The sequence below is a fragment of the Schistocerca gregaria genome, chromosome 2 (genome assembly GCF_023897955.1).
Source record: "Schistocerca gregaria isolate iqSchGreg1 chromosome 2, iqSchGreg1.2, whole genome shotgun sequence".
NCBI lineage: Eukaryota > Metazoa > Arthropoda > Insecta > Orthoptera > Acrididae > Schistocerca > Schistocerca gregaria.
Genome location: NC_064921.1, coordinates 460,655,831 through 460,681,431, shown reverse-complemented (window position 1 = coordinate 460,681,431; position 25,601 = coordinate 460,655,831). Strand labels below are relative to the sequence as shown.

Below are 25,601 nucleotides of genomic sequence, written 5' to 3'. Positions count from 1 at the left end.
CATCTGCATTATGACATTTGCAGTAAGGGAGTGTGTATTATCATGAAGCAGCAACAACCATTCCACAACAGTGGTTTTCGACAGACGTGCTGACCAATACATATTCTGTATTGGATGTCTGTCACTGTTTACCCTTCAGCAGAATAACAGCGCCCAGCATTTGATACTAACATTGCCACAGTTCATATTTCTGTGTCTTTCATATGCACATCAAAAGACACAAAAGCCACACCAATCCCACACCTACATGTTGGTGCATTGTAGTCGTACCCTGTTACATATTTGTGTAACAGTGTCCTCAGACAGAAACTTTTTAATCAGCCCTTATAATCTAGTGTATACTTAGACCTTTCCAAATCTTTTGACTCTGTCTGTAATAGAATTGTTGTAGAGAAACTGGACTCCTCAGGCATAAAAGTAAAATCTGTGGGTGTTATAAGAACCTTTATTGAAAATAGACTACAGTATATTGAAATGAAATCTGGAAATGCAAAGAAAAGTGTCTATTCAGATTTACTGCAGGTAACATGTGGAATACGATAGCTTAGGGCTCATTACTAGTACCTTCACTCTTTATCTTGTATATAAATGATATGCCTATTGCAGTAAACGAAAAAGTGATTTAAGTATACCAGTGACTCAACTCTAGTATGTAGCCACTCACTGAAGGACTTTGAAAAGAGAAACACTTCTCAGCATGTAAATGCCAAAAACGCCTTTTTTTTGGGGGGGGGGGGGGGGGGCAGCCTACAAAATTTAAAACAAACCAACAGGGCAGAGGATTTTATCCTAATCATTGACTTAGATGAAATGGACTGCAATAGGTTCCTGGGAATAAAGGTTAACAAATTTCTGACATGAGGAAACATCAGTTTTAAGATATGTTAAAAATAAGTACAAATACATTTTTAATGCCATAAGGTGGATACAGAAACATTGTTAAAAATGTAATATTGGTTTATCTTCTGACATATATATTGTACTGTATGACAATATGGGGAGGAATAGCAGATTTACACATTTAGAGAATTTTAAAACTTTAAAAGAAAACAATCAGATGCTTAGCAAAACAAACACCACAGGACTCTTGTGAAAAGAAATGAAAAGAATATTAAATATCATTTGTGCCAATTTTGTACGTATACAGACTATACTTTTTTAATAGTAAATTGCACAGCATGTTCTAACATTTCTCTGACAACATGAGACAGTGTGTTACTGGGGTGCAAGACTCACACATCTCTCGCAGTTGACTTATGTATTGTGTGGAGCCGATCCTCTTCTCCGGCTAATCAGCTATATCGATCCCCCAAAAGCTTCTTCTCCGAAGACTACAGTGAGTACAGGAATTTATTAAGATACTTCTCTATTCTTGAAATAATTTGTGTACTTGTGGAACACTTTTAGTTCGTTCATGATAGATTTTCATCTCTCAACACAAAGCAACATTTCTCCTTTTCACATAATTAAGTAAACTCTGGCAAGCCAACTAGTGTCTTTAAATGTCAGAATCAATAAACACAAGTACAATATCATATGTTGTAACAATCCAATAATTAATGGACAACAAACTTCCGACCTGCACATAGAGACAGGTAGGTGGATTGGTAGAAACGTTCTCACTCTCCCGCACTCGTACCTAAAATCTCAGGTGTTCAAGACGATGGAAGGCTGAGTGTTTCTAGAATTTATCCTGAAATTCTTGAGGCACTACAACCTTTAAACAGAGATTTTCATAGCAGTAACACAAGAACTGGAGAAAATTAACATATCTGCAGCAAAAGTTTGAAAATGACAAATAAACACCCTACAGATACAGGGAGCTCATTTTCTAACAGGCCAAGAGCTAACATAAATAGCATAAAGGAATCGAGCATCTTCAAAAGAAAACTGAAGACACATTTCTTCCCCAGATGTTGGTCTAGGGGGAAGCAGTGCTGGTGGTTATCTACCACAGGACAAATGTGAATTTGAAGTTGGAAATGGAGTAAAACATTTCGTTTTTATGTGGAAACAAATTCCCCAAAGGAAGGAAAAATGGAAGACACCTTGTAGCGCTGCAAATACAGAAAAGAACGTGCAGACTAAGTTGAAAATTGTGCCTGATTCTGTGTATTAGTGCAAATATGATTTTAAAGAGTTTTCCAGATATAAAAAATGCCTAAATATTTTCTGCAGTATGCCTAATATGTATGATCTAAAAAATTAGTTTTCAATTTGTATAAACCTATTAGTATTTTTTGCAGTATGGAAAAACATATAACTTAGTCGACTTTGCTTATTTATCCAAGACTGTAACATAAATTAGTGCAGGTTATTAGTATTTATCATAACTGTGTATTACTAAAAATATAGTTTCCTCTCAGTTTTTTTACCATATCTGCAGTAGCTGGTTACTACTGATTATCTATTAACATTATTATTAATTTTTTTTATTTATCTATTTATTTATTCATCCAGTATGTCTCTACAGATTGTGGGGTGTCATTTGCTCATCACACACACAAGTTACATATAACTTCAAAATTTATTTTAATAGTACAATAAATTCATTATATTTGATCTTGTTGTAGCAGCAGTAGTAGTTTTTTTAATATTCTTGCTTCATGTATATTGTGCTTCACATGGTTTAAGAATTCTGCCACTGAATAGAAGCAGTGATCCAATAGGAATGCCCTTAGGGATTTGAGAAACAGAGAAAATGAAGAAATAACATTAATTCTATGTGGCAGAATATTACACATTTGTATTGCACAATTTGTATTGGAGGTTTTGAAGACTGTTGTCCTTACTGACTAAACATGGAGTTTGTCTTTTTGCCTCGTGTTATGTTCATGTGCATTGCAGTTTTTATTACTCTCTTTGATATTTTTCATCAGATATTTACAATTTTCTAGAACATAAAGACAGGGGAGAGGGAGGATGGAAGACTTCTGAAAGAGGGACCTACATGAGGCAGTCTGTTTTGCATGGTGTGTTGCTCTTATAGCTCATTTTTGAGCCAGGAAGATTACTGAGCTAGCAGCTGTGCTACCAAATGATTCAAATGGCTCTGAGCACTTTGGGACTTAACATCTGAGGTCATCAGTCCCATAGAACTTAGAAGTGCTTAAACCTAACTAACCTAAAGACATCACATACATCCATGCCCGAGGCAGGATTCGAACCTGCGACTGTAGCTGTCGTGCGGTTCCAGACTGAAGGGCCTAGAACCGCTTGGCCAGCTGTGCTACCACAGAATATAATTCCATACTGTAGAATACTGTGGAACTGGGCAAAGTATGCAATTCTAACAGTGTGGAAGCTTGTATTTTGTGCAAGTAAGCATTGGCTGTAGCATACTTTTTTCATTGTTGTATTTGTTTTCGTTATATGCCTCTGCAATTTAAAATCATTTTGAAACCATATGCCTAAAAATTTTGTTTCCAGTGAGGGTGTAATTCCATTGGCATTTATTGTTAGAGAAGTGTTTCAGGCTTCCTCTTTCAAACAGAAATTAAGCACAATTGTTTTGCAAGTGTTTATTATTAATTTATTCCCTCCAAACCAACCACTTATCTGGTCTGTAGCTTGATTTATATTTTCTCGTACTGTGTTTGTGTTTCCCCTGTAAGAAGGCTCAAGAATGCACCTTAAGGGACTCCAGTTTTTATTTTGCCTGCATCTGAAAAACATGTTCTATTGCTATCATTTAGTTCATATATTATTTTGTGATATAACTATTAAGGAGAGGGGCTATGTTGTGGTTTTTTCTGTAACTGAGCAATTTTCTTTTGTGTAGCTTGAGACTTTTATGCCTCTTGTTGTCCATGACTTTGCTTTTAGGTTTGTGTTCTTACCACCCGTGATTTGAGAGGAAAATACTGCTTCAAAATAATAGTTGAAGATGTCGGAGAATTTTTCAAACTTTTTGTTGGTGTCACGCAACTGAGAAACTTCTTTCCCACCTTTGTCTTGATAACAAGTGATTGAATATTTCTGTGCTATGTGTGTTGAAACTTCTTGCAGTCACAGTACTTTTATGATTTTCTCTTGATAGTAAACAGTCTGAGAGGGTTACCGCGTGAGCTTCATGATCACTAAAATTTGTATTTACACATTTTGCTGTATAGGATGTGTTAACAAATATTTGGTCCACAGTAGGGCAGAAGTTTTTGTGATTCTTATTGGGGTTGTGATTGTTTGCTTTAAATTGAAAGTATCTGATAGGCTGAGCAACAGTCCTTTTCTCCTGCTTGTTGCAAGAAAGTCAGTGTTGAAATCCCCACACAGCACTATTGATTTCTTGCACACATGTATCCTATTTAGTAATGTTTAAGTTTATTGATAAATACCTCAAAGTTCCAATTCGGTGAGCGATAGATACACATGACAACTGTATTTGCACCACTGAGTTCTACAGTTGTTGCTTCAAAGTCTCTTTCTGTATTGAGGTACTGAAAAGTTCAATAGTTTTGAATTTCAGCCCACTTTCAATTAAAATAGCAGTACTTCCATTTTTGTACTTTCCTCTACAGAAGTGGTTTGCAAGTGTGTAACCTGGTATTATAAATGAAGCAATCTGATCTGCCTTTAACTAACGTTCTGAGAAACATAGAACATTGACAAAATGCAGTTTAGTGTTTAGCAAAATCTCAATGTCTGATGATATCTTGTTTGTGACTGACCTGACATTCTGGTGGTATACAGAGAGATACTTGTCATTGCAATTTATTTGTCTACTGTATTTTAAATTAACATGCAAATTTCCTAAGGGCATTATTATTACATCACTTATCTCAGTTTTGTGCGGTGGTATTCAGTCCATAAAAATCATTGGTGCAGGTGCTATATGTGCCAGTGACAAATTTTGAAGAACTGCCAATGTGACGTGTCTGATATCATTGTAAAATATTATCTATTGGGAGAAAAAATAACTTTTTCTCACTTACACACTTGAAGTAAAAAAAATGAATACATGAACTCACTTGTAAAGTGATCAGATGTTTGAAGCCATTTTATGCAAGGGAGTGAAATTCGTTAAGGAATCTGGGTTTGCTGATAATGAGCTAATTGTAATTTGTGTGTACTGTTTCAGGGGCGGTGTAACCGAGAGAAGCCTCCTTGCAAGTATTTCCACCCACCACAGCACCTGAAGGATCAGCTGCTGATTAACGGTCGCAATCACTTGGCCTTAAAGAACGCTCTGATGCAGCAAATGGGGCTGACGCCTCCTGGGCAGCCCATTATCCCAGGCCAGGTCACTGTGGTAAGTGCAGACCACCATAGCTAGACTCACCAGCATGCTTGCGCTTCTGTTTATCCTTGGATCCATCCCCTCTGTTACCTCCTATTGCCGACTCTGTTACTGCTTTATTGTTGTTTTAGACACATCTCTTCTGTGAGCACTCACAGCTGAACTTGCAGTTATTTTCTCTTTTTCTCTTTTTGGTCAAGAGAGTTGGCATATTAAATAACATGAGGTATATCGAAAAAATATTATGATTCACCTGTAACATAAGCAATAGCACTATTTGCTGCAACCTGGCTGTCTGTGGTTCTATACGGAATAATGTGATTCGCCACAGAATTGCAACTGATGCTGAGCCCAGAAGCCACAAAAAGAAGATTGTAGTTCTCGTCCGATAAATCCTCAGCAAATTTGACATTGCATTTAATTTTTGAACTCTAGTCTGTAAAAGAAATCACCATAACTTTGTATTTTTGTTGAAATAAGACATCCACAAGGAATTTTTATTTTGATAATGAGCACAATAAAATAAAGGGATATGGGGAAGTTATTGTTTTTTTTCCCTCTCCCTGATGATACTGTGCTATCATGGGGCTTGGTATGAATTCATATGAAGTGATTCCAACCAATAAGAAAACCAGTAAGATCTAGTTAAATAATTTTGTGAAATTTTTAAGCTAAATAAGAAGACTTTCACAATGCAATTATTTCAGTTTACAGTATAACTGACCATGAATCTGAATCATGGTTTAGGTCCGTTTACAAGCCACATTTTTTCCATCTTTCCTTTCTTCTATTTTTCTGTTTCAGCAGCTGTACTTTCACTTACTATTGAGTGATGTTGTCCTTCAATATGCAATATGTTTTATATTTCCTTTTAGTATTTTGAGGTGCTCTGCAGGGTCAGTTGCAGTAGGAATAGCCCAGCTTCAGAGTGATGACGAAAGAATGATTAAGTACAGAGATTTGTGTACATACTTAGATTTATCATGGCATGTATTTGTTACTGACTAATAGCAAATAAGAAGAAAAACTGTGTTTCGCTTGTACTTGGCAGCTTAAGTATAACACTTGTTTCAACAATAAATATATTAGTTGTTACCATAATTTAATATTTTCATGTTGGTTTAGGTAGCCTTACTGTACTTCTAGCAATTAGAACACTCCACTTCTTGGTAAAAAGTTGTAATTTTAAGAATGTAGTTTGCAACAACATCCAAGTAATGCTGCAGGCAGCCTAAGTTTGCCTGAGTTACCTAGCTTTCATGTCAAGCCATGTTATGAGTTGTATAATATGGCAGAGTGTGAAACACTGAGACTGTTGTAGACATAGAAAATGTTATTTAACACATTTTCCTGAAAGTTCTTTTCATAGCATGGTTCTGATATACCCCATATGTATGATTTGTTTTGCTTAGTTTGACAAGAGTTATCCCTCTTTTTCATAATAGTGTAACAGTATTGTGGAATGCTGTAGTTCACCATGTCTTGCACTCCTAATTACTTTAAGTGATATTTTTGCTATGTTTTCACATTTTTCTTTATTTTTGAGGTTGGCGGGAAGTTGCCGTTTGCTACCCCACTGACGCTTGGGCAGCCTTTAATGGTAACATGGTTTGGCTTCTGTAATCTTCTCACTGTCAGCTCTCTTATCTTTTCTATCAAAGCTTGTAGTGGCTTGTGTCTTAATGTGTAGAACCAATGACAATGTATTATTATAAAGTTTGGTGCCACAATTATTAATCTATAACTCTTAACAAATGAACTATGCATGTACAGCCATTTATCACTCACAGAGAGTCGTATATAGTTTAACATTGGATCATTAATATGCTTTGGGAAATATATTTCAGTAATGGAGTATGTGTTTTATTAGACATTCTTGAAGATTCTTTTTGTAAAACTGTGCTCTAGCTCTTGGAGCACTGACTATCATAATTAGTGCAAACAAAATGAATGTGATAATGGGAAATTCTCGATTGAAAACTAACAGTGGAATGAGTAAAGATATGCACTCACTGTATAGGAAATGGAAGTATTCTACTTTGTATAGGCACATAAAAAAAACTTCAACACTGTATCCACACATGTGTCAGTGTGACTGTATGGAGGGAATGAGATGAATATTGAGGGATCAAAGGGCAGAAAAAATGATAAATAAGCAGAGGGAGACAGCCTTGATTAAGGTTCCTTTCTATAGTCCTTGTTCCCCCTCTCCCTTTTGCCTCACTTCTCCATGCGTCTTCCATGTTCACTACATCTGCTTCATTGTGGACATTACTTATTCCAGTCAGGCTACTATGCAAGAAGACTGTAGCAGTATGTGCCCACAGATACTGACTTTTTTGCATTCCATTGTACATATGCCAGTGTAGACAAATTAGATCACAGTAATTGGGTATGAGAAGTTAGAAAATTTGTTTCCCAGCTCTGTTCCACACTCATAGGCCACAAGTCATATGTAGAGCCTTCAAAGCAAGGATCAAATATTTGCAGATCAGCTCATTAACAATATGTGAATTGAAATAAGTGCCCTTAAAATAAAATTATTATTTCTGTGCTGTTATTGCGTTATTCAGTTACTGGAATGTTTGCAGTCTGAACATTGATAATAGGTACCAGCATAGGTGCATTGCTTTTTAGTGGTGAGAATTATAATACGAGCGGAATACTCTTATAATAAAGGTTATAATACAATTCTGCAGTACATGGTAGAGGATCATTTTGGTAAGTGGAAAGTATAAAATTAGGAAGTGGTAAATGATACATATTCATTGTATTATCATTTGATAGAGCCTGTGGAGAACATACTACTTAAACAACATATTGGAATAATTGGCAGAGGAAATAAGAGTACAAAATATCAAATAACAAGAAAAAACAGTTGATATTGAAATTTATAATATGTTTGTGCTGCATATCCAGTTGTCTTGCCAAATCAGTTATGGGTGGAAGATTGAGTTTATAATCTAGTTTAAAGTGAACAAGTGGTGGGGCTTATCTTTCCTAAAATGGTTTAGGAGTGGATAACTGGATTCATTATTTTCCTTTTTTCTGTAATGTAAATATAAGTAACATCTCAGGCTTTCTCCATGACTGATTAATGGTATTCCTTCAAGTATTCAGCTGAGCTGTTTATTCCATTTTAAGCATAAAATGGAATCAACAACTCAGATGAACAACAGAAAGCATTCCATTAATTATAAGTAGTTTATAAAAAATTTGCCTGTCAGTTTCTTTAAAGTGATTGGTTGTAAATTGTACCACCAACTCTTTCAGACAGGTTTGCTTACAAATGCACAGCCTACCTCCTCTCTCACTATGGCTGTAACATAGTGGTCAAAACATTGTTGCACACTTTGAAGGAGAAAAGCTTAAATTCCAGTGTGTCTGTTTAGATTTGTGTAATCTCCATTTATAGTATCATGTTAATGAAGTAGTCAAGAAACTGAAATAGCATTGCCTTCCCTTTAATGGTGGGGAGGGGTATTGATTTAAGAAAAAGAAAAACTGCCCTGTACTAATAGAGCCATGGAACCTTTAACATGTACTTCTGCGTGTATTTTGTTTAGATTGTCAGTGCAACATCTTTTGGCTTTATTTTGTTTTGTGTAGAGTGAGGAAGGTGGGTCAACAGAAATAATAATATACTGTACTATTATCTCTCAGGGGAAAAAATGCTAAGAATTACTTAGTGAATCATTGAGCTGTTCCTCGGTTTTCATTGCCTATCTATATATGTATGCTTCAACATATTGTGATAAAGAGGATCAGTTCACTCATGGTGCAAGCTGAATGAATGGTTATGATGTTCTTTGTGCCACAGAGGATATAATCAATACACTGTTGTATCACTTAGCTGTTGTATGATATGGTTACTAGTGGGGTGCTCTTGCTGATATTTGCCATGTCATCTATACATTCCTTCTTCACTCTTGGTATATGTGGAAGTCACATGATATATGATGGGCTTTAATTGAAATATATTCCATAATTTCTTTCATATGTACATATAGATGTGAAAAGCTGTTAAATTTGATTAACTTATAGAAGCCAAAGAAGAATTTCTTAAACAATAAGAGATTGCCTGTTTGGTATTATACTAGTTTGGAGAATACGGGGAGCTGGTAGATTGTTAAGCGAATGCTCATTTACGTGAGTTTCATTTGTATTTTTGGAAATATTGATCAGAATTTTTTCTTTTCCATACAACTCCAATAATCTCTTTTCCCCATAACATACTTTATGAGAACAGTTGAAACAGCAAAGTAAATGTTAATATCATAGGGGAATGTCCTGGGTGGCATACAAACAATAGAAGGAGTAAATGTAACTGCAAACCATATAAGTGAGGCAATGTGTGTTCAGCAGGCACATAAATGAGATTAAAACCTGCTGCTAAGTTAATGCTGGGTAATCATTTCCCAGGGAAAAACTACACTACTGGTATTAATTTAATACTGATGAAACTTCTTTGCCTTCTCAGTTTGAGAGACTCACCTGTTTTACATGCTGTGTAGTGGCTTTCACACTATAGCTTAGATTTATATTGAGTGTATGCTTAATGAACAGCTTTTTTTGGCAGTTGCTTCTTAATGGTAAGAGTTCTGGTCCAGTTTTTAGTAATGTGCAAATATTGCCATTGTATGGCTAAGATTTTTAACAATGAAAACTATTTGAAATGATTTCAGTGCTAAGGGAATGGCCAGTAACTACTCTGTAAAGAAGAACAATTACAAAATAGCAATATTAGGAAACAACAAAAAATATTAATGTGATTATCTGTAAAAACTGACTTCTATAAGCTTACATCATATGCATGAATCTTAGACTCCTGATTTTGTCAGTAACTTAAAATTGTTATGTAATATCACTAAGATCACTATTTCACACACTTTGTGTATCAAGAGATATCATTTCAGGGACTCTATTGTGTTTATCAGATTATTTTAAATACTACTTTAGAGAAGAACACTTTATCCAGTGCACTGTAGAAAAAAGTTGATCCAGTTTTATATGATTGCTACACTGCACTTCAGTTTCTTGTTCAATGTTCCTTCAGTTCATTCACAAGTGGGAACTTTATTTTAGAATAATAAAAATATATACTTATATGCTTAAACTTCCAAAGTAAATATCTTTCATTTTATTTTCACTAAAAATTTTGTGCCTTGTGCGATTGCCCCAGCAGGCCACCAGTCCATACCTGACCGGAATGCCTCAGGTGGGTAGCACTTTCAGTCCATACTTCACACCGGGGCCAGTGATGCCTGCAATTCTGGGCCCAGATCCTGCATCAGTTGGCTCTCCGCTCTCAGTTGTGCCACAAACAGTTGTTGCACAACAGAAGATGCCCCGTTCTGATAGGCTAGAGGTATGTGCTGACATTGTTCTTCATTCTTTAATTGTAGCTTTGTTTTGGACAGTAGATTTCATTTGTTGCATTATTTGGTTTTTTAATAAGCTTTATTTTCTATTACTTTATTTCTTGTGTAATTTGTTTGTTTAATTATTTGTAGCCTGTTTCATGTTGTATGTAATTAGTATTTTAATTTTTGACTCGTATGTTTTTATTTTATTTCATCGAGTGCAGCTCAATCGCCGCAAAGATGATTCGCCCTCCAGCCTTCAGCAGTATTTTTTACACTTGTTTTTATTTTAGGGCCCTTGTTTGGTGATTGTGTTCTTCGGCTGCATGGTTTTTTTTTTGTTGTAATAAAATTTCGTTTTGGTTGTACTTAACAGCACTTTCTTATATGGTAGTTTTATTTCAGTGTATTGTTTCTTTCAGATGGCATTATAAATACACTAATCTTGGTGTTGTTTCTGAACTATTTATATTTAGTAAGTGCATTTAAATTTATAACTGATAAAGATAACTTATCAACAGAGAAGAAATGTCTAACACAGTTATGAAATCTGAACTAGAAATTAACATTAACTGTTGGGTGGAACTCATTCCTGTGTCGTGTCTTTGAGTGTGCCAAGGGACCAGTATATTATGGTGGTGGCAAATGCTGAGGGCAGTTGTACAGTAGTTTCTTGTGTAAACCTGAGCTTAGACTTTCACTTTCTGTTGTGCTCTATTTCTGCGAGGGTTCTTGCAGTTGCACCTATATGCTTACCCTTTCATTATCAACTAACCATTTGCAACATTGCTCTTAGCAGTCTCCAAATCTTTAGTTAGAAATATCCATCTCCAAAATACGTTCCAGCCACATTATTATCACACTAACTCGGTTTCAACTAACAGAATGACTAATTTTTATCCATCTGAAAGTGACTGGAATTAAACATGCTGAAAATCAATTGTATTTTAGTCACTGAAATGCTAATAAATTAAATTGTGTTATTGTGAAGCTTATCCTTAAATATTTACTGTATCACTTCACAAATACTAATTAAATAATAAACTTAATGAATTTCTATTTATGTATTTTAACAGTTTGCCAATGTGATAACTTCAGTTAGCTCACTTTCTGCAAGACATATCTCACTGAATATCAATAAAATGCTGGAAATGGAATAACTTTGGCAACTCAGAATATCAGGAATAGCTAAGTCATGATTTCATTATCTCTCTGTGTTGAAGTAATCGAAATATGTTGCTTGAATCACAATCGCAATGCTATTTTAAGCAAGCCTGCACAAATCGCCCAACTACAATTATCCTTGTAGAATAGAAGCCTTGACCTGCCCCTCTGCCCTTTCCTATCACCTGGCTGTAGCTGTAGCCTTGCTTCATTCGTCTCTGCTATAGGTCTGTCGTGAATATCAACGAGGGGCGTGCAAACGTGCTGAAAGTGAGTGCCGCTTTGCGCATCCCCCCGACACCGTGACGGCCAACGAAGACGGCACTGTCACGGTCTGCATGGACGCAGTGAAGGGGCGATGCAACCGCGACCCTTGCCGCTATTTCCACCCCCCTCTGCACCTCCAAGCCCATATCAAGGCCGCACAGTCTCGGGCCAGCCCGGTAGGCATTCACGGAGCCCCCGCGCTCTTCTGCTCTCGCCTAGCTGTCACATGTGTTTTTTTTTTCTTTTTATTTTTCTCTGTGTCTTGTGCCTTATTAGTTTCATTTTTCAAGTAGTATGCAGAAAATTATGTTCATTTTTATCATTTTTTTCCTCTTCTCTATAATGTTAGTTGTAGCAAATCACTACTGTTCTTTTCTTCTATCTTACACTATTTCTTTCCAGCATATAACTGGGTGTGTTCCAACAGAAGACTGTTTTTAAGTACCATTTCCCATATGTTTCTGAATTTTTTTAAACCTGTTGTCTCTTTCTGTCTCGGGGTGAAATGTAGCGTGCTACCTGTCCCAATTGTTCCTGCAACCTGTAAAACTAACTGTAGCTTACCGTAGGCTCGGCACGAGACGTTTCACCCCGGGAGCTCTCGTGCGCTGCACACTGTCCTTTTCCTCTGTGCTGACAAGCCCTGCGCTCAGATCACCACAAGGTTTTGGGGCCGTGGTCATATGTCCTGCACCTGGTTTGTAATGCACCCCACCCCTGGCTTGCCTAGCCCATCATCAGCTTGGTGCGTGTGCGCGTGCACTTTTGCAGTCTCTCTCTTTTCTGTCTCTCTTGGTCACTCTGTATAGCTGTTGCCACTGTAGTTATTGAGTGCTCTCTTTGCCCATCAAGTTTGCGTCAGTGCCACCCTCTTAGATAATTGTTAGCCACTGTATAAAATTATTACTTTCAGAGGCCTTTGCAAAATTACCCAGTACAGATCTTTTAGTGGAGGGTCAGACTGATCTCTTCCACCTGAACCTGATTAGTTAGCAAATAAAATTCATGTGTAATATCTAGGTACCAATTTTTACTATCACCTCTGCAAGCTGCTCCATCAGTAAACCACTCTGAAGTTGGGCAGTGCACCATCCATAAATTTTTCAACAGTAGGTAAGCTGAAGGTAGAGAGATGCTGTGTTGCTCCAGCGAAGGGCTTGTTAGCAGTGAAAGGTGCTGCTACAAATTTTCATGAGTTTGTTTATAGAATTATTATTTGTACTATAAAATAAATGATTTTTATACTTACATTCCATATTGTAGTTATTTTTATTGTGGCATTCCTGTCTCTATGTTAAATTTTTGTTAAGGTCTAAATTATTTCTGTTTTTCAGGGTATGTGAAGGCATGTAGTATATAAATAATGGTTCTGAAGTTTGTCTAATTAATATATTTCATAATTATTTTACATTGATAGACAGCATACCACAGAACCCACACTTTATGAATGCCTTCACATCAGTCATCAGAACTGTGCCTGATTGTGGACATCTGAAATCTAAAAGAAAGTAAACTTTTTTTTTTACAGTTTTATGTCTTTATAAGTTAGATTTGATATACACCTACAGTCTTCATTTCTCTTTCCTTTCATCAACTAAAACTCATCACCAATCCCTGTATCCAGCTCACCACAATAGCTAGATCCTACACGCTGTATTGAATTAAGTATATGCTTGAGTGCTGAACAGTTGGCAAAGGTGCTTTGATTGTTAATGATTGTTGTTGTCATTGTTGTTGTGTTTCCTTGCTTTACAGGTGTGCATGCTGCTACCATTATTTAAATTTAAACTGTGCTGTAGGTTATGGGCCACATCAAGTCATGTCTCTTATATTCCCTGCTGTTGACAGATGCATTAAAACACAAGAGCATGAAATATATTTTGTATGGTAGCAGAATATATTGAAATGACTACAGATTTTTGTTTAATTTCACATAGAACCAGTCTCCAGCATGAATTTCTGAATGAAATTTATTAACGCATTCTAACCGTGTAATGGGACATTTTAACTGTGAAACTAAGAAGACATATACTGTCACGTGTGTAGTTAACTTAAATGAATGTAAATGTTGATTTCACTTTTACTGCTCTTGTGTCAGAATTCATCTCAGCCAGTTCTGTTTCAGTAACAACAAAGAGCTGCATGTACCACACCTCTTCTACTGTATGTGTGTATACCAACATACGGTTGGCTTGTTTCACTTAAAGACACTCGTTTACATCTCTTTTTATGTGCTCTTCTATCATTTTGTGCAATATCCATGTCTTATTATTGCCCAGCACTTTTTCACACAGTGTGATTGAGTGATCACTTCTGTGCTGGTTCATTATAGTTTATTATTATTATCATTATTACCTTTGATTAATTGATGGTTGCCTTTCTAAAGTTTTTATTTTTTTTCTGATTTGTTGTGCTCATTTTCTTCCCACTCGGGCCTCCCCGATGCTTGGCTGCTTGTCTGCCTGCTACTAATAGCCCGTTTCCGTGGCAACTGTTGGCGGCGTGGAAGTGGGGAAGAAACGCGCCCGCGACCCTAGTGATGACATACTACTGGTACCATAATGCTTTGCATGTCACTTTGATTTCCCAAGTAGATGTAGTTCAACTTGAGTGTAAGCAGGGTCACATGGCTATCGGTCGAAAGACACTAAGTTTCTAATTTAAATCTGACAAATGAATAGGCTATTTACTAATGTGTAAGCCTTTAAAAATCTGTGGACACATTCAGAAGAGAGATGAAATTTTCGCAAGCATATAAAAATCATTTGTATGTTTGTTATGGATTTCCCATGCTATTTCATAAAAATTTATCTGTGAATTGCATTACAGGTTACATCTGTATTGTGATATAACACTGGCTGAAGAAATGAAAGGACTGAATGGATGGGTAGTTGTTTAATTGTAATTGTGAGCAATTCTTAATTTGTTGATGCTTTAGTTCTGAACATCAACAGTATGCCAAATACAGCACTATAGAGCTGTGGTCACTTTTTTCTTTTCCTTTTTTTCTGTCACTCTTTCAAATGCCTCTTCAAATTTGTAATGCTAATCTAAAATTTGTTGCTGTAGTTTGCAAGGAGAAGATTATATTGCTTTACTGTCATGTGATCATGCTTCATGCTCTTTTAATTACGTACTTTGCACAGTAAACTTATCACTTCGCTTCATATATCAAAGTACAAAATTATGTAGCTCAGATGTTAATTTATAACATGTAGTATAAAAAAGATAGTAGAGGAAACATAAGTTGTTAGCATGTTGTGCAAGGCCTGCAATGCTGGTGTGCTTCCGATCCTTCCAAAGACCAACAAAATCGCTTCTTATTGAAATAATGGCTTAGTGTTTTCCGCGCGTGTTTGGCATGTTATCAATTTACTTCTGCTCCCTTTAGAATCAGAATCACATTGTAAGACACAACATTCTAGCAACTTCTTCAACTTTTGTTGCCTTTTCCTAACTGTCCAAATAAAAAATTATACAGTCTGTCCCTGGAATATAGGAACTTTCATCTGAGTATCAGACAATTAGGATCTGATAATTTTCAAAATGCATGTAAAGCTTTTTTAAAAAAAAGAATCAGTTGTAATTGCTGGCAGAGAATGGTGGGAACAGTGCCTATGGTGATGGATTTGAATTTGTTCGACTCCTTCTCGTTGACTGTTTTAAGTGATTCTTCTCCCAGTGACGCTTTGCTGCACTGTAGTAAATGCAATCCTTGGCACCATCTTACCTTGTTGTGGAACACTGATGATAAATTTATCTAGGCAAAACATTCAGTAACTGTCATTGGACCAAACTGATGTAAATCTCTGATCTGTGTTCTGTTCTTGTGATTTGTTTCAGTCCTTATATACACCTGTTACCTTAATTTCCTGTTTTTAAGATTAAAGTAATAAAACTGCTACTAATTATTCATATGGTAAGTGAAGTCATGTAATCATTCACATCAAGTCCTATTCCTGTGCATCAGTTTTCATGCTGGAATGGAACAGCAAGCTTTGCAAAACATTGCTAGAATTGTACTGCTTTACTGCATATTGTCACATCAAATTTAAAACAATTACCCATATGGCCCTACCCTTTCCATGCTCCCATTTGTTCTCCTTCTTCTGTTGCTTTTTCTGCCAACCTCCCTCCCTTTCTTCCTGGTTCTCAAAATGGATAATTTTTAGGAACAAACTGGTTGTTAATGGGTAATGGCCACAAGGAAAGAGAGGGAAATTGGTGGTGGGAGGGGGTTAAATGCAGGTACCCAATGGCCAGAGCTGCATATGTTTTTGGACTAAAATATTTTGGTGCCAGAAGCAGAACACTAAATTTGATCTGCATAAATATTCACTTTTAGAACATTTTCAGTTATAATTACTTTACCAGTATGAATACTGATGACTGTCCTCTACTAATTACCTCAAAGAACATGTGTTATATTTAAGGTAATTAATGAAAAATCATATTTATGTTCGGTTGTCCAGAATGAAGCACTCTTGCAAATCCAAATCATCACCTGGAAAGGGTTTAGATCAGACAAATGTTAGACTCTACTTTATTGCTCCTTTGTAAGCTAATATGAGAGTATTAGGAAATCAGTTTTAATTTAGGGTTTCTCTACATTCTGTGCAAATAAGCATTTAATGTTCATATAGTGATATTGAATCTTAAGCAGCATTGTATTTTAATCAGTTAAATGGTGATATTTTATTGTGATCTGATGCTTAATTTACTACATTATTTTCCTTTTTCAGATGGATATGAAGACTGTTGGATCATTCTACTACGAAAACTTTGTAAGTTAATGTTAACATTTTTTTCCCTTCTTTCAGTATCATCATGATTTTAGTTCTCCAGTACATCATTATATTTCATGACATTAATAGATTACACAAATTGCTCAACTAAGTAACAGTTATGCTATGAATGCAAGAAATCACATTGTCTTACATACTTTTTCAGGTGTCGGGTTAGTCTTCTTTTAGCTGATGGATGTTTCATAGTCAGAGCAAAGATTTTTAATTTTTATTTCAATATTTCATTTTAAGGCAAGATGAAAATGTTTCAAAATTATGTGCTGATCCTTGTTTTGATCATTTGTTTGCATTTTATACATGCATTATTTATTTTATTCCTTAATGGTTGACTGCATATTATTTAAGCAGCAAGACAGTTATTGTGGTTAAATCTTACTTTTCTCTCTGTGTTCAATTTTTTCAGAAGATAATAGTAGTATATTTTCCTCTTCAGCTATCTGCCCCCTCGGCCCTAGCCCCTTCCTGCACTCAACACAAGTTTTAGATATTTATTTATTTGTGTTTCTCACCATTATTGGTGAACTGAATTTCTTTTGACTCAGAGTAAAAATTATAAGCTGATCATTCATGATAGTTCAAAACATTGTGCTGGATGGGAACTAAATCCCAAATATCCCCTCACTTCTGTAGTCTATTCTTATTGCATTGTTAAACACATTCCAGCAGCCCTAATGCAGCACTAGCTATTGAACAGCATCTTTATTTGTATTGTATTCAAACATGTTCAAAATGTTGCATGTAGTATTATGGCTTATTGTGGAAAATGTGATCAACTTTTAGATAATCCTTCATATAGGCCTTTGAAAGAAAAAAAGTTTTGATTACTTCCCTGACCTTGACTGGCTCTTCTTCATTATGTCTCTGATCTTCTTCTACATTAGCATGTGTATTCTGGAAGCCCCAATAGATTCCTAATGGAAAGTATTGTATACAAGTAGTAGTTACTCCCTGTCCTCTTCCAGTCAAGCACTGAATAAGGAAATGCTGACTATATGTCTCTGTAAACATTCTAATCTTTCTTATTCTCATAACTCTGTGAGATGCATAACAAAATCAGTAAAATTATTGCACAACCGTTCTCAGTATCAGTTCTCTAAATTTACTCAACTTATTTCTGCAAGAACAACTTTCTTTGGATTTCCATTTAAGTTGTCTGTTACTTTTTTGTATAGGCTACACAAACCTTATTTCAGTATTAGTAGTATAGTCTGATTGTTTTTTAAATTTCTTCCTTAAGACTGATTGAAGTAAGTGCAGTACTCTAGAAGAGATTACTTTGGGGTCATGTATGTGATTTCCTTAACAGATGCTCAGCCATTTCTTAAAACTCTGTCAAAACTAAGTCTCCATTGGCATTCTGTACTATTGATTTCACGTTTGTTCAAGTTCATATTGCTTTGTGATAATATCCCCAAATTTTTATATTATTTGACAAGCTTTAGAGGTTTATTGCTATGCTGTAATCTGATGCTTTTAAGTTCTTTATTTTTCATATGAGAGCTATCTTGCTTTTATCTATGTTTATATAAAATGGAAATTCAGGACATCGAATGTCATTGTGCATTTTCTCTTCTCTGTATCTGTAAACTGTTCCTCTGATTTATAAATTTTTATTTTCCTTTGATTTCTAAGATTTCCTGAGACATTTTTCTGTCTTTCTTCTCAATTTTATACTAGTATTACCATGATCTGGCAGCTTACTGCAACAGAATAGTCTGGTTTGATTAGTGTGCTGAAATACTCTGTATAGTTTGTGGGTCATTCAATTTGCCACATATTCTGCCACAGTAGCATCTCTTCCCTCAAATGCTATAATTTCTTCTGTTGTTTATTTTTACTGCAACCAATTCCCAGCTGTGTTTGATAACATTCTTGACCTCTGTGCATTTTGTTTTCTTTAAATGCATGAATAGTTACGTATTATAGACCAGTAATTTCCTTTGGTATGTTTGTTTTATTGCTACTGATTACACATTCTAACTAAAATATGTTCTGAATAATTTAGTGCTTTAACTAAAATGGCCAGAAAATCTCCTTTGAGTGTGTGAACTGTCTGACTTACTTCACTGCTTTATTTCACACAAAGCAAAGTCCTGATGTCTTGTAAGTCATCAAGTTCTGTTCACTTATTCATTTTTTTTAACTTTTGAGTTTACCTTTGTATTGAAAATTTACTGCTGTATATAATTTTATTTGTGGTTCTTGAAATAACAGCTGTCTCTCTTTGGTATTTCTAAATTGTTGCAATGTGTTCTCTCTTTCATTCAACAACTAATACTTCTTCAGGGCTTGTCACTCTCTCATCAGATGTCAGCTCAAACTATCTTCAACTTCTTAAGAAAATTTATTCCACATTTTTCCTTTAAAAAGTAAAAGAAACATTTTCTACAGTAAATGAAACAACATTTTTAAAAATTCCAACACACTGAATGAATGTCCTGAATGTATCTGAACATTAGGTGTTTTGTAAAGTAGTACATTGGTGAAACTTGCGCCCAGAAATGCACCTCTTGTGTGACTGTGAAGTGAGCTTATTCCAAACTGATTCAGTGAAATAAAATGAAAATGGAAAGCAAATTCCTGTATATATCCTCAGTGTCAAAGGTTTCCACATCAGCTTGTGAATAGGATGGAATGACTGGAATCCTGGAAAGTGATTTCATATGCTGTAACTTGTGAGTTCATCCAGGGTTTGTTGCTTTGACAATGATGGATGTGTAAAACTGCAACTAGGAGATCATTCTACATTGTGTGAAGACAACAATCATCAAATATGACCATAGAATGTAATTAGTGTCATATTATGTACAAGTATGTAACATACCTAAACACTGCAAGTGTTCCATTGGAGCACATCTAGAACTGTGAACCTGTGTACACAAACTGATCAGGGCTGCCTGCTGTATGCCAGATTGGTGGCATGCATGCCATTTTTTGGGTTTCATTTTTCATAAACCACACAGCCCTCAAATGCCAGTGGGCATTCCGAGTAACAAAGGTAGCCTTTTTTATGAGTCTGTTTTAACCCATCAGTAACAGAAATGGCCATATTGTATTAGACAGTTAAACATTACCTTGGTTACCAAAATCTGGCAGCCTTCGTTGTGGAGTGCCATAGTAGACAAACATCAAGTGTGATGGTTGCAAGTGCTGTTGGAAACAACATGTAATCTTTACTCCTAAGTACTGAAGAACATCTGAGCAGCAACTAGTACAACATAGAGGGAGGGGTTTCCCTGATCCCCCAGACAAAAACACCTTCCATATTTCTTGGTCACAGGTTCCACTGATTTCTTGGGCTACATGTGTTCCTCCAGTCTCTCTTACACTATTCTTATGGTGTGCCTGATGTTGCTCAGAATGTGGTATAGTCCTGGTTTTCTGAGTTTGAGTTAGTCTTTAACTGTGTTGTGGAATGCACCTTGACATGGTCAAACATGGCCTCAAACTTTGAAAACCAGAAGTATATTATTGAATCCCATGCAACTGTGGAAAGAAGTACAAACGACAGATAATAGGAGTGTTGTAAGAGAGACTGGAGAAACATATGCCCTACACAAGGAAGCTCCAACTGAACAAATCAGCCATTGCAGAACATACGCTTTTGTGTAAACAAAATAATAATAATAATAATAATAATAATAATAATAATAATAAACTCGATTTATAAGTATTTAATGAAGCCTTGTGATGCTATAACAGTTCTGGTTGACCATAGTACCATCATGCAGAAGTGTTTGAATTCCATGCCAATGTCTGGAGAACAACTTATGGCAGTTATAAAAACTTATTGACCCTTACTGAAATTTAAAACAGCAATCACATTTATGTGGAATATTATATATGAGCAAACTGGAGTTGAATCCTTTAATACTTGAAGATTTGACAATTAAACATTAACATAGTAAATAGAAGAACCATATTTGGAAAACATATTGCACTTAACGTAAAGTTATCAGGTTTCCAACTGGGTGAACCTATAAAAAGTGTTTTAAGTTCCATGAATTTATTAGTACAGCTTTGTTAACAACTGACAACTCCTAAGATGAGAGTGGACTACCTTAAATGACCTCTTAGTCAGAGATTAAAAAGGAAATACATCTAAAGAGTATCTTCTCAAGACCGCCAGGTGTGTAAGATTCAATATCAGTTTACCAACTGAACATAGAAGGCATAAGCAAAGCAAAGAGTAGTAAATGTTTATTCAAAACATTGAAAGAGCACCAATTTGACATTTTCTTACTCCAAGAAATGCAGTGGAAGGTAATGAATAACTTCATAGCAGAGGAAGAATCTCAGGCTTTAAGCTAGTAACTGCAGACAGTCACCCTAAATATCCATTAGTAACCTGTGGAGAACTTGATGATAGACCACCAAGATGTAACTGACAGTCTCCACCTTTGCTCTCACCACAGAAACCATGTATCATTTCTGGATACTTTAACAGTCACCATATACGCTGTGAATATCAAGAAAGCGATGCAAATGCACAAAAACATGTTGACTGGACATGAACAGAAATCCTCAAATTGATTTAGAGTACAAAAGTCAAGGCAACTTTTTTCATCTGATGGAAAACGAGCTGCAGACTTGACCTATGCTTTATCACACAGTCTTCAAGAGTGCTGCAGAGTTGTAACCATTTTCTCCACAGTCAGCATTGTCCAATAATTCTCAGACAGAATTGTTCATTCCTGTTAGCCTCTCCTATCCAAAACTGAGATATAACTTCAAAAAAGCCAGCTTTTAATTTTTAAAACAAACAGATGCCAACATAAGAGAGATAAAAACTCACCTTTAACAACAACAGATTCATTGGACTACTGAAAAGAACAGCAAGACAATGCACACCAAGAGTTTACCATGAAGAATATTTTTGGCTGGAAAGAAGACAGCAAAAAGCTTCTCAAGGAAAGAAAAGACAGTGTTAATCCTGAAACTGCCTATGATCTTCTACAATCACTAAATTGGAGCACTCAAAGCAGATGGAAAGAAACTTCAGCTTTCTTGGACCATACCTACTCCATTGGGAAGGCCTGGGCCTTAATCAGAAAGCAAACACCATCACCAGACAAAAATGCATTGTAAATATTGATTGTACGGGCAGCTATGTGATCTCCACCTCCAAGCCAACAAAAGATAAGCCCATCAAATGAGAAGTTAGGCATCCCTTAAAAGTTAAAACTAAGTAAACAGACAGCTCCAAAAACATCAAGTTTTCCATTTCATTTCAGTTATAGGAGAACACAGAAGCTACAGTGATCATAATATTTGGAAAGGAAGCAGGCATTTATGGTATTTACCCTGAGTTTCTGCTGTCAAATGACTGAACAACTTCTTTTCAGTCATCTAAGAGATAGGACATTTTCTACTCATCAAAAATCTAAGATCATTGCTAGATTAAAGCCAAATAACATTCCCTCAAAAGTTGAAAACTATTGCTACATTGCTCTTCCTAGTATCACATTGACACTTTTGGAGATGATCATTCGTAACAGAATCTGGTGTGCCATCAATAAACACGTCACTATAAACCAAGCTGGGCTTTGACCAGGAAGAAGATATGAGAAGAGGTGCTGACAGTAGCAACCTATATTGATAACAGCTTTGAAAGCAGAAGATAAACATTGGAAGGTAGAGGTATTCTTAGACCTAACTGCAGCCGATGAAATCATCTGGTGTGACTCCTCCTCAGAGTCATAAATGTCATTCCATATTGGAAACTAACCACACTAATTGGCAACATGCTGAACAACAGTTACTTCCAGGCATCCTCATAGAACAGTTAAAGTAGAGTTCACAAAATACATCATGGTATCCTACAAGGTTCTGTTTTGAGTCCACTCCTTTTTAATTTGTATACATACAACCTTCCAGAAACAAAGTCTAGGAAATTTATTTACACTGATAATATTACTTTGATTAAACAACACTAATATCAGACCTGAATATGTTGGATGGATACATCAAACATAATTCTCTCTGATTGACTTGTGGAAAGACCATTGTATCAACTTTCTGTCTGTGGAATAAACAATCAAATGACAGACATAACATCACATTTAGAGATCAGGCCTTCCAATACTCTCCAAAAAACTTAGGTGTGATCATAGGTAGATAACTGACAACTAAAACACCTCTTTGGAATGTGGCAGCTAAAATCAAAACTCAGAACAATATATTCCAGCAGTTAACAGGAACTCCTGGGGTGCCACTGCAACAGTTATCAGATCATCAGCCTTAGCTCTTTCATACTCAGTTGCAGAGTACTACTGCTCCATAACGCTAAACAGTGCTCACTCTAAAATAATTGACACAGAGTTCAATAAAGCACTGTACCTCATTACATGGTGTATTCACGCCACAAACATGCACTGACCACCAGTTCTTAGTAATATTCCACCACCATCCATAAGATGATGATGATGATGTCTCGTACTCTGAGGAGCATAGGGAATGATACAGGAGACCCGCAATGCTGACTAGGCAAAGAAGACCACAGTAATTTCTAAATGTGTGGACAATAATAATTTTTAAAAAAAATCCAGAATTGCCAGTTCATTCAGAATTTTCATTATCAGAACTCTGGGGAATGAGGTCTGGAAAACCATTGTTGTGCACAGCAATCAGTCTGCAGAACATTCATTTCAACATGACTGTATCAATCAGAGAGTGGCAGGAGCAGATTTCCTTGGTTAATCACCAAATAATTAAAACTCCCTGGGAGCAACCAGCAGGTTTTCATCTATCCCAATAACACTGGTGAATACTGAATCACATCAGAACTGACCAGTGCAAATGCAGAATATTGCTGTACCAATGGGGATGGAAGCCCACTCCTCAATGTGATGCGGTGAAGAGCAGCAAACTGTACATCACATAACAACTTTGTATCATTACAAGGCACCAGTAAAAACAATGTGATTATATATTACAGTTGGTTATCAGTTGTGAAGATGATTACTTAATTTTGCCCCTTTTATAAATGTAGCAAACTGATATTATTTCACATGAAATTTTTACTTACCTGTATGAACTTGGCAGCTGCAGGCATACACACAAACAAAAGGTGACAAAAATGGTAGCATCTGGAATTTGAGGTTCTTTGATTTGGCAAAAGAGACTGATCACTCAGAATTTGAGGTCAAGGGAGGTAGAAATACACACACACACACACACACACACACACACACACACACACACACCCATGTATACTGATACAAATGCTCTCAGTAGATACCATCACAGAATATACTTCTCAGGGATGTGGGAACTGACTATCACTGTTATTAATTGTATCATACAGGAATGGAGACTTATTTACAGTGAACACTCTTTCCTACAATTTTAGGAGGAATTTTTAAATTAGTGTAGCCTTGAATTACAGGAGATTCCAAACCCTTGTCTTACATCTGTGAGCAGATTGTCAGAAAAGTTGTGAAGACATTAACATTATAACTACTGATTGAAATGCTGAACTGTACATTTTGATCAGACTTCTTGGCCAGCTTTCTTCATTGTTTTGATCACTATTTATTTATTTATTTATTTTGTACTATTTAAACATGAAATAGCTTCACAGACAGAGTTTCAGTCTATGAGGGATCAACCATATTTAATTCTGTGGCCTGCACATAGGTTTTTTTTCTGAGGAATGAATAATTTTTTCAAAAATAGAAGAGTTAAGCTATTTGCCTTGATTTAATTATGAACATGTTAAAACTGTCTCAACTGTAGTAGATTGGGCCATTTGTTAATAGTCTTTGAAAGGTTCTCATAAGTAATTTAGGTAGATCAGAAATAGAAGTGCTGCATCTAATGATCTCACTGAAGGAAGTCAGATTTCATTTTTCCTCTTCTATGAGCTTAGTTTCATATTTTTGCTGCATTGTGGTAAAATATCCAATGAGACTTCAGCCATGCGTTTGGTGTGTCACTAATACCACAGTGTCACAGTTTCCGAAGTAATAGACCTGTTTTTGTAGTCATTAGTGCAAAAGTAATTTAGTGCAGCTTTCCACATTAGTCTATCCTGTGAAAGCCTCTTCATCTCTCCATAACAGCTGAATTTGAACCTGCATTCTGTGATCAAGCCTTGGTCTCCCTCTACAATTTTATCACCCATTCTTCCCTCTTGTTGCCAAATTGGCAATCATTTGAAGCCTCAGAATATTTCCTATCGACCTCCCCCCCCTCCCCAAATTTGGTTCAGTGCCTCTTCATTAGTTATCTTATTGACACTTATGGTCTTCAGCATTCTTCTGCAGCACCACATTTCAAAAGCTTGTATTCTATTCTTGTCTGAAGTTTTTAGCAAGCAAATTTCTCTTTCATACAAGGCTACACTCTGCACAAATACCTTCAGAAATAACTTCCAGTTCTTACATTTACATTCCATTTTAAGAAATTTCTCTTTTTCAGAAACACTTTTCTTGCTGTTGCCAGTCTACATTTTATATCCCATCCACTTTGGCCATCATCAGATATTTTGTAGTGCACCTAGCAAAAAGTGTCCTTCCTTTAATGTCTTATTTCCTAATCTAATTTTCTCTACATCTCCTGCTTTCATTTAACTACATTCATTCCCATATATGTGTATAGTCCCTCTTTTCAGTAGCATACATTCTGTACAACTGATCTTCTAACTTCCTTGGCATCTCTGAAAGAAGTCCAATACTATTGGAAAGCTTATTTAATGCTCTTTTTTAATTTCTCTGTGGTTTTATTTACTGCCACTCACTATTCAGATTGAATAATAAGGGAGTT

At 35.9% G+C, this 25,601-nt stretch overlaps 1 protein-coding gene across 11 annotated transcripts in view; it reads left to right on the top strand.

Moving 5' to 3' along the window:
• LOC126325899 (protein muscleblind-like) overlaps nucleotides 1-25,601 on the top strand; it is a 576,348-nt gene that overhangs the window by 511,280 nt on the left and 39,467 nt on the right. For 5 of the 11 annotated variants that reach the window (XM_049995462.1, XM_049995407.1, XM_049995455.1 and 2 more), the window contains 6 exons: nucleotides 5,078-5,248; nucleotides 6,783-6,836; nucleotides 10,422-10,604; nucleotides 11,991-12,206; nucleotides 14,506-14,583; nucleotides 16,773-16,814. In XM_049995462.1, the coding sequence (XP_049851419.1) occupies nucleotides 5,078-5,248; nucleotides 6,783-6,836; nucleotides 10,422-10,604; nucleotides 11,991-12,206; nucleotides 14,506-14,583; nucleotides 16,773-16,814 (744 nt within the window). Of the gene's footprint in view, nucleotides 1-5,077; nucleotides 5,249-6,782; nucleotides 6,837-10,418; nucleotides 10,605-11,990; nucleotides 12,207-14,505; nucleotides 14,584-16,772; nucleotides 16,815-25,601 lie in introns of all 11 variants that reach the window. The other 6 variants (XM_049995415.1, XM_049995430.1, XM_049995423.1 and 3 more) reach the window with 6 other exon arrangements.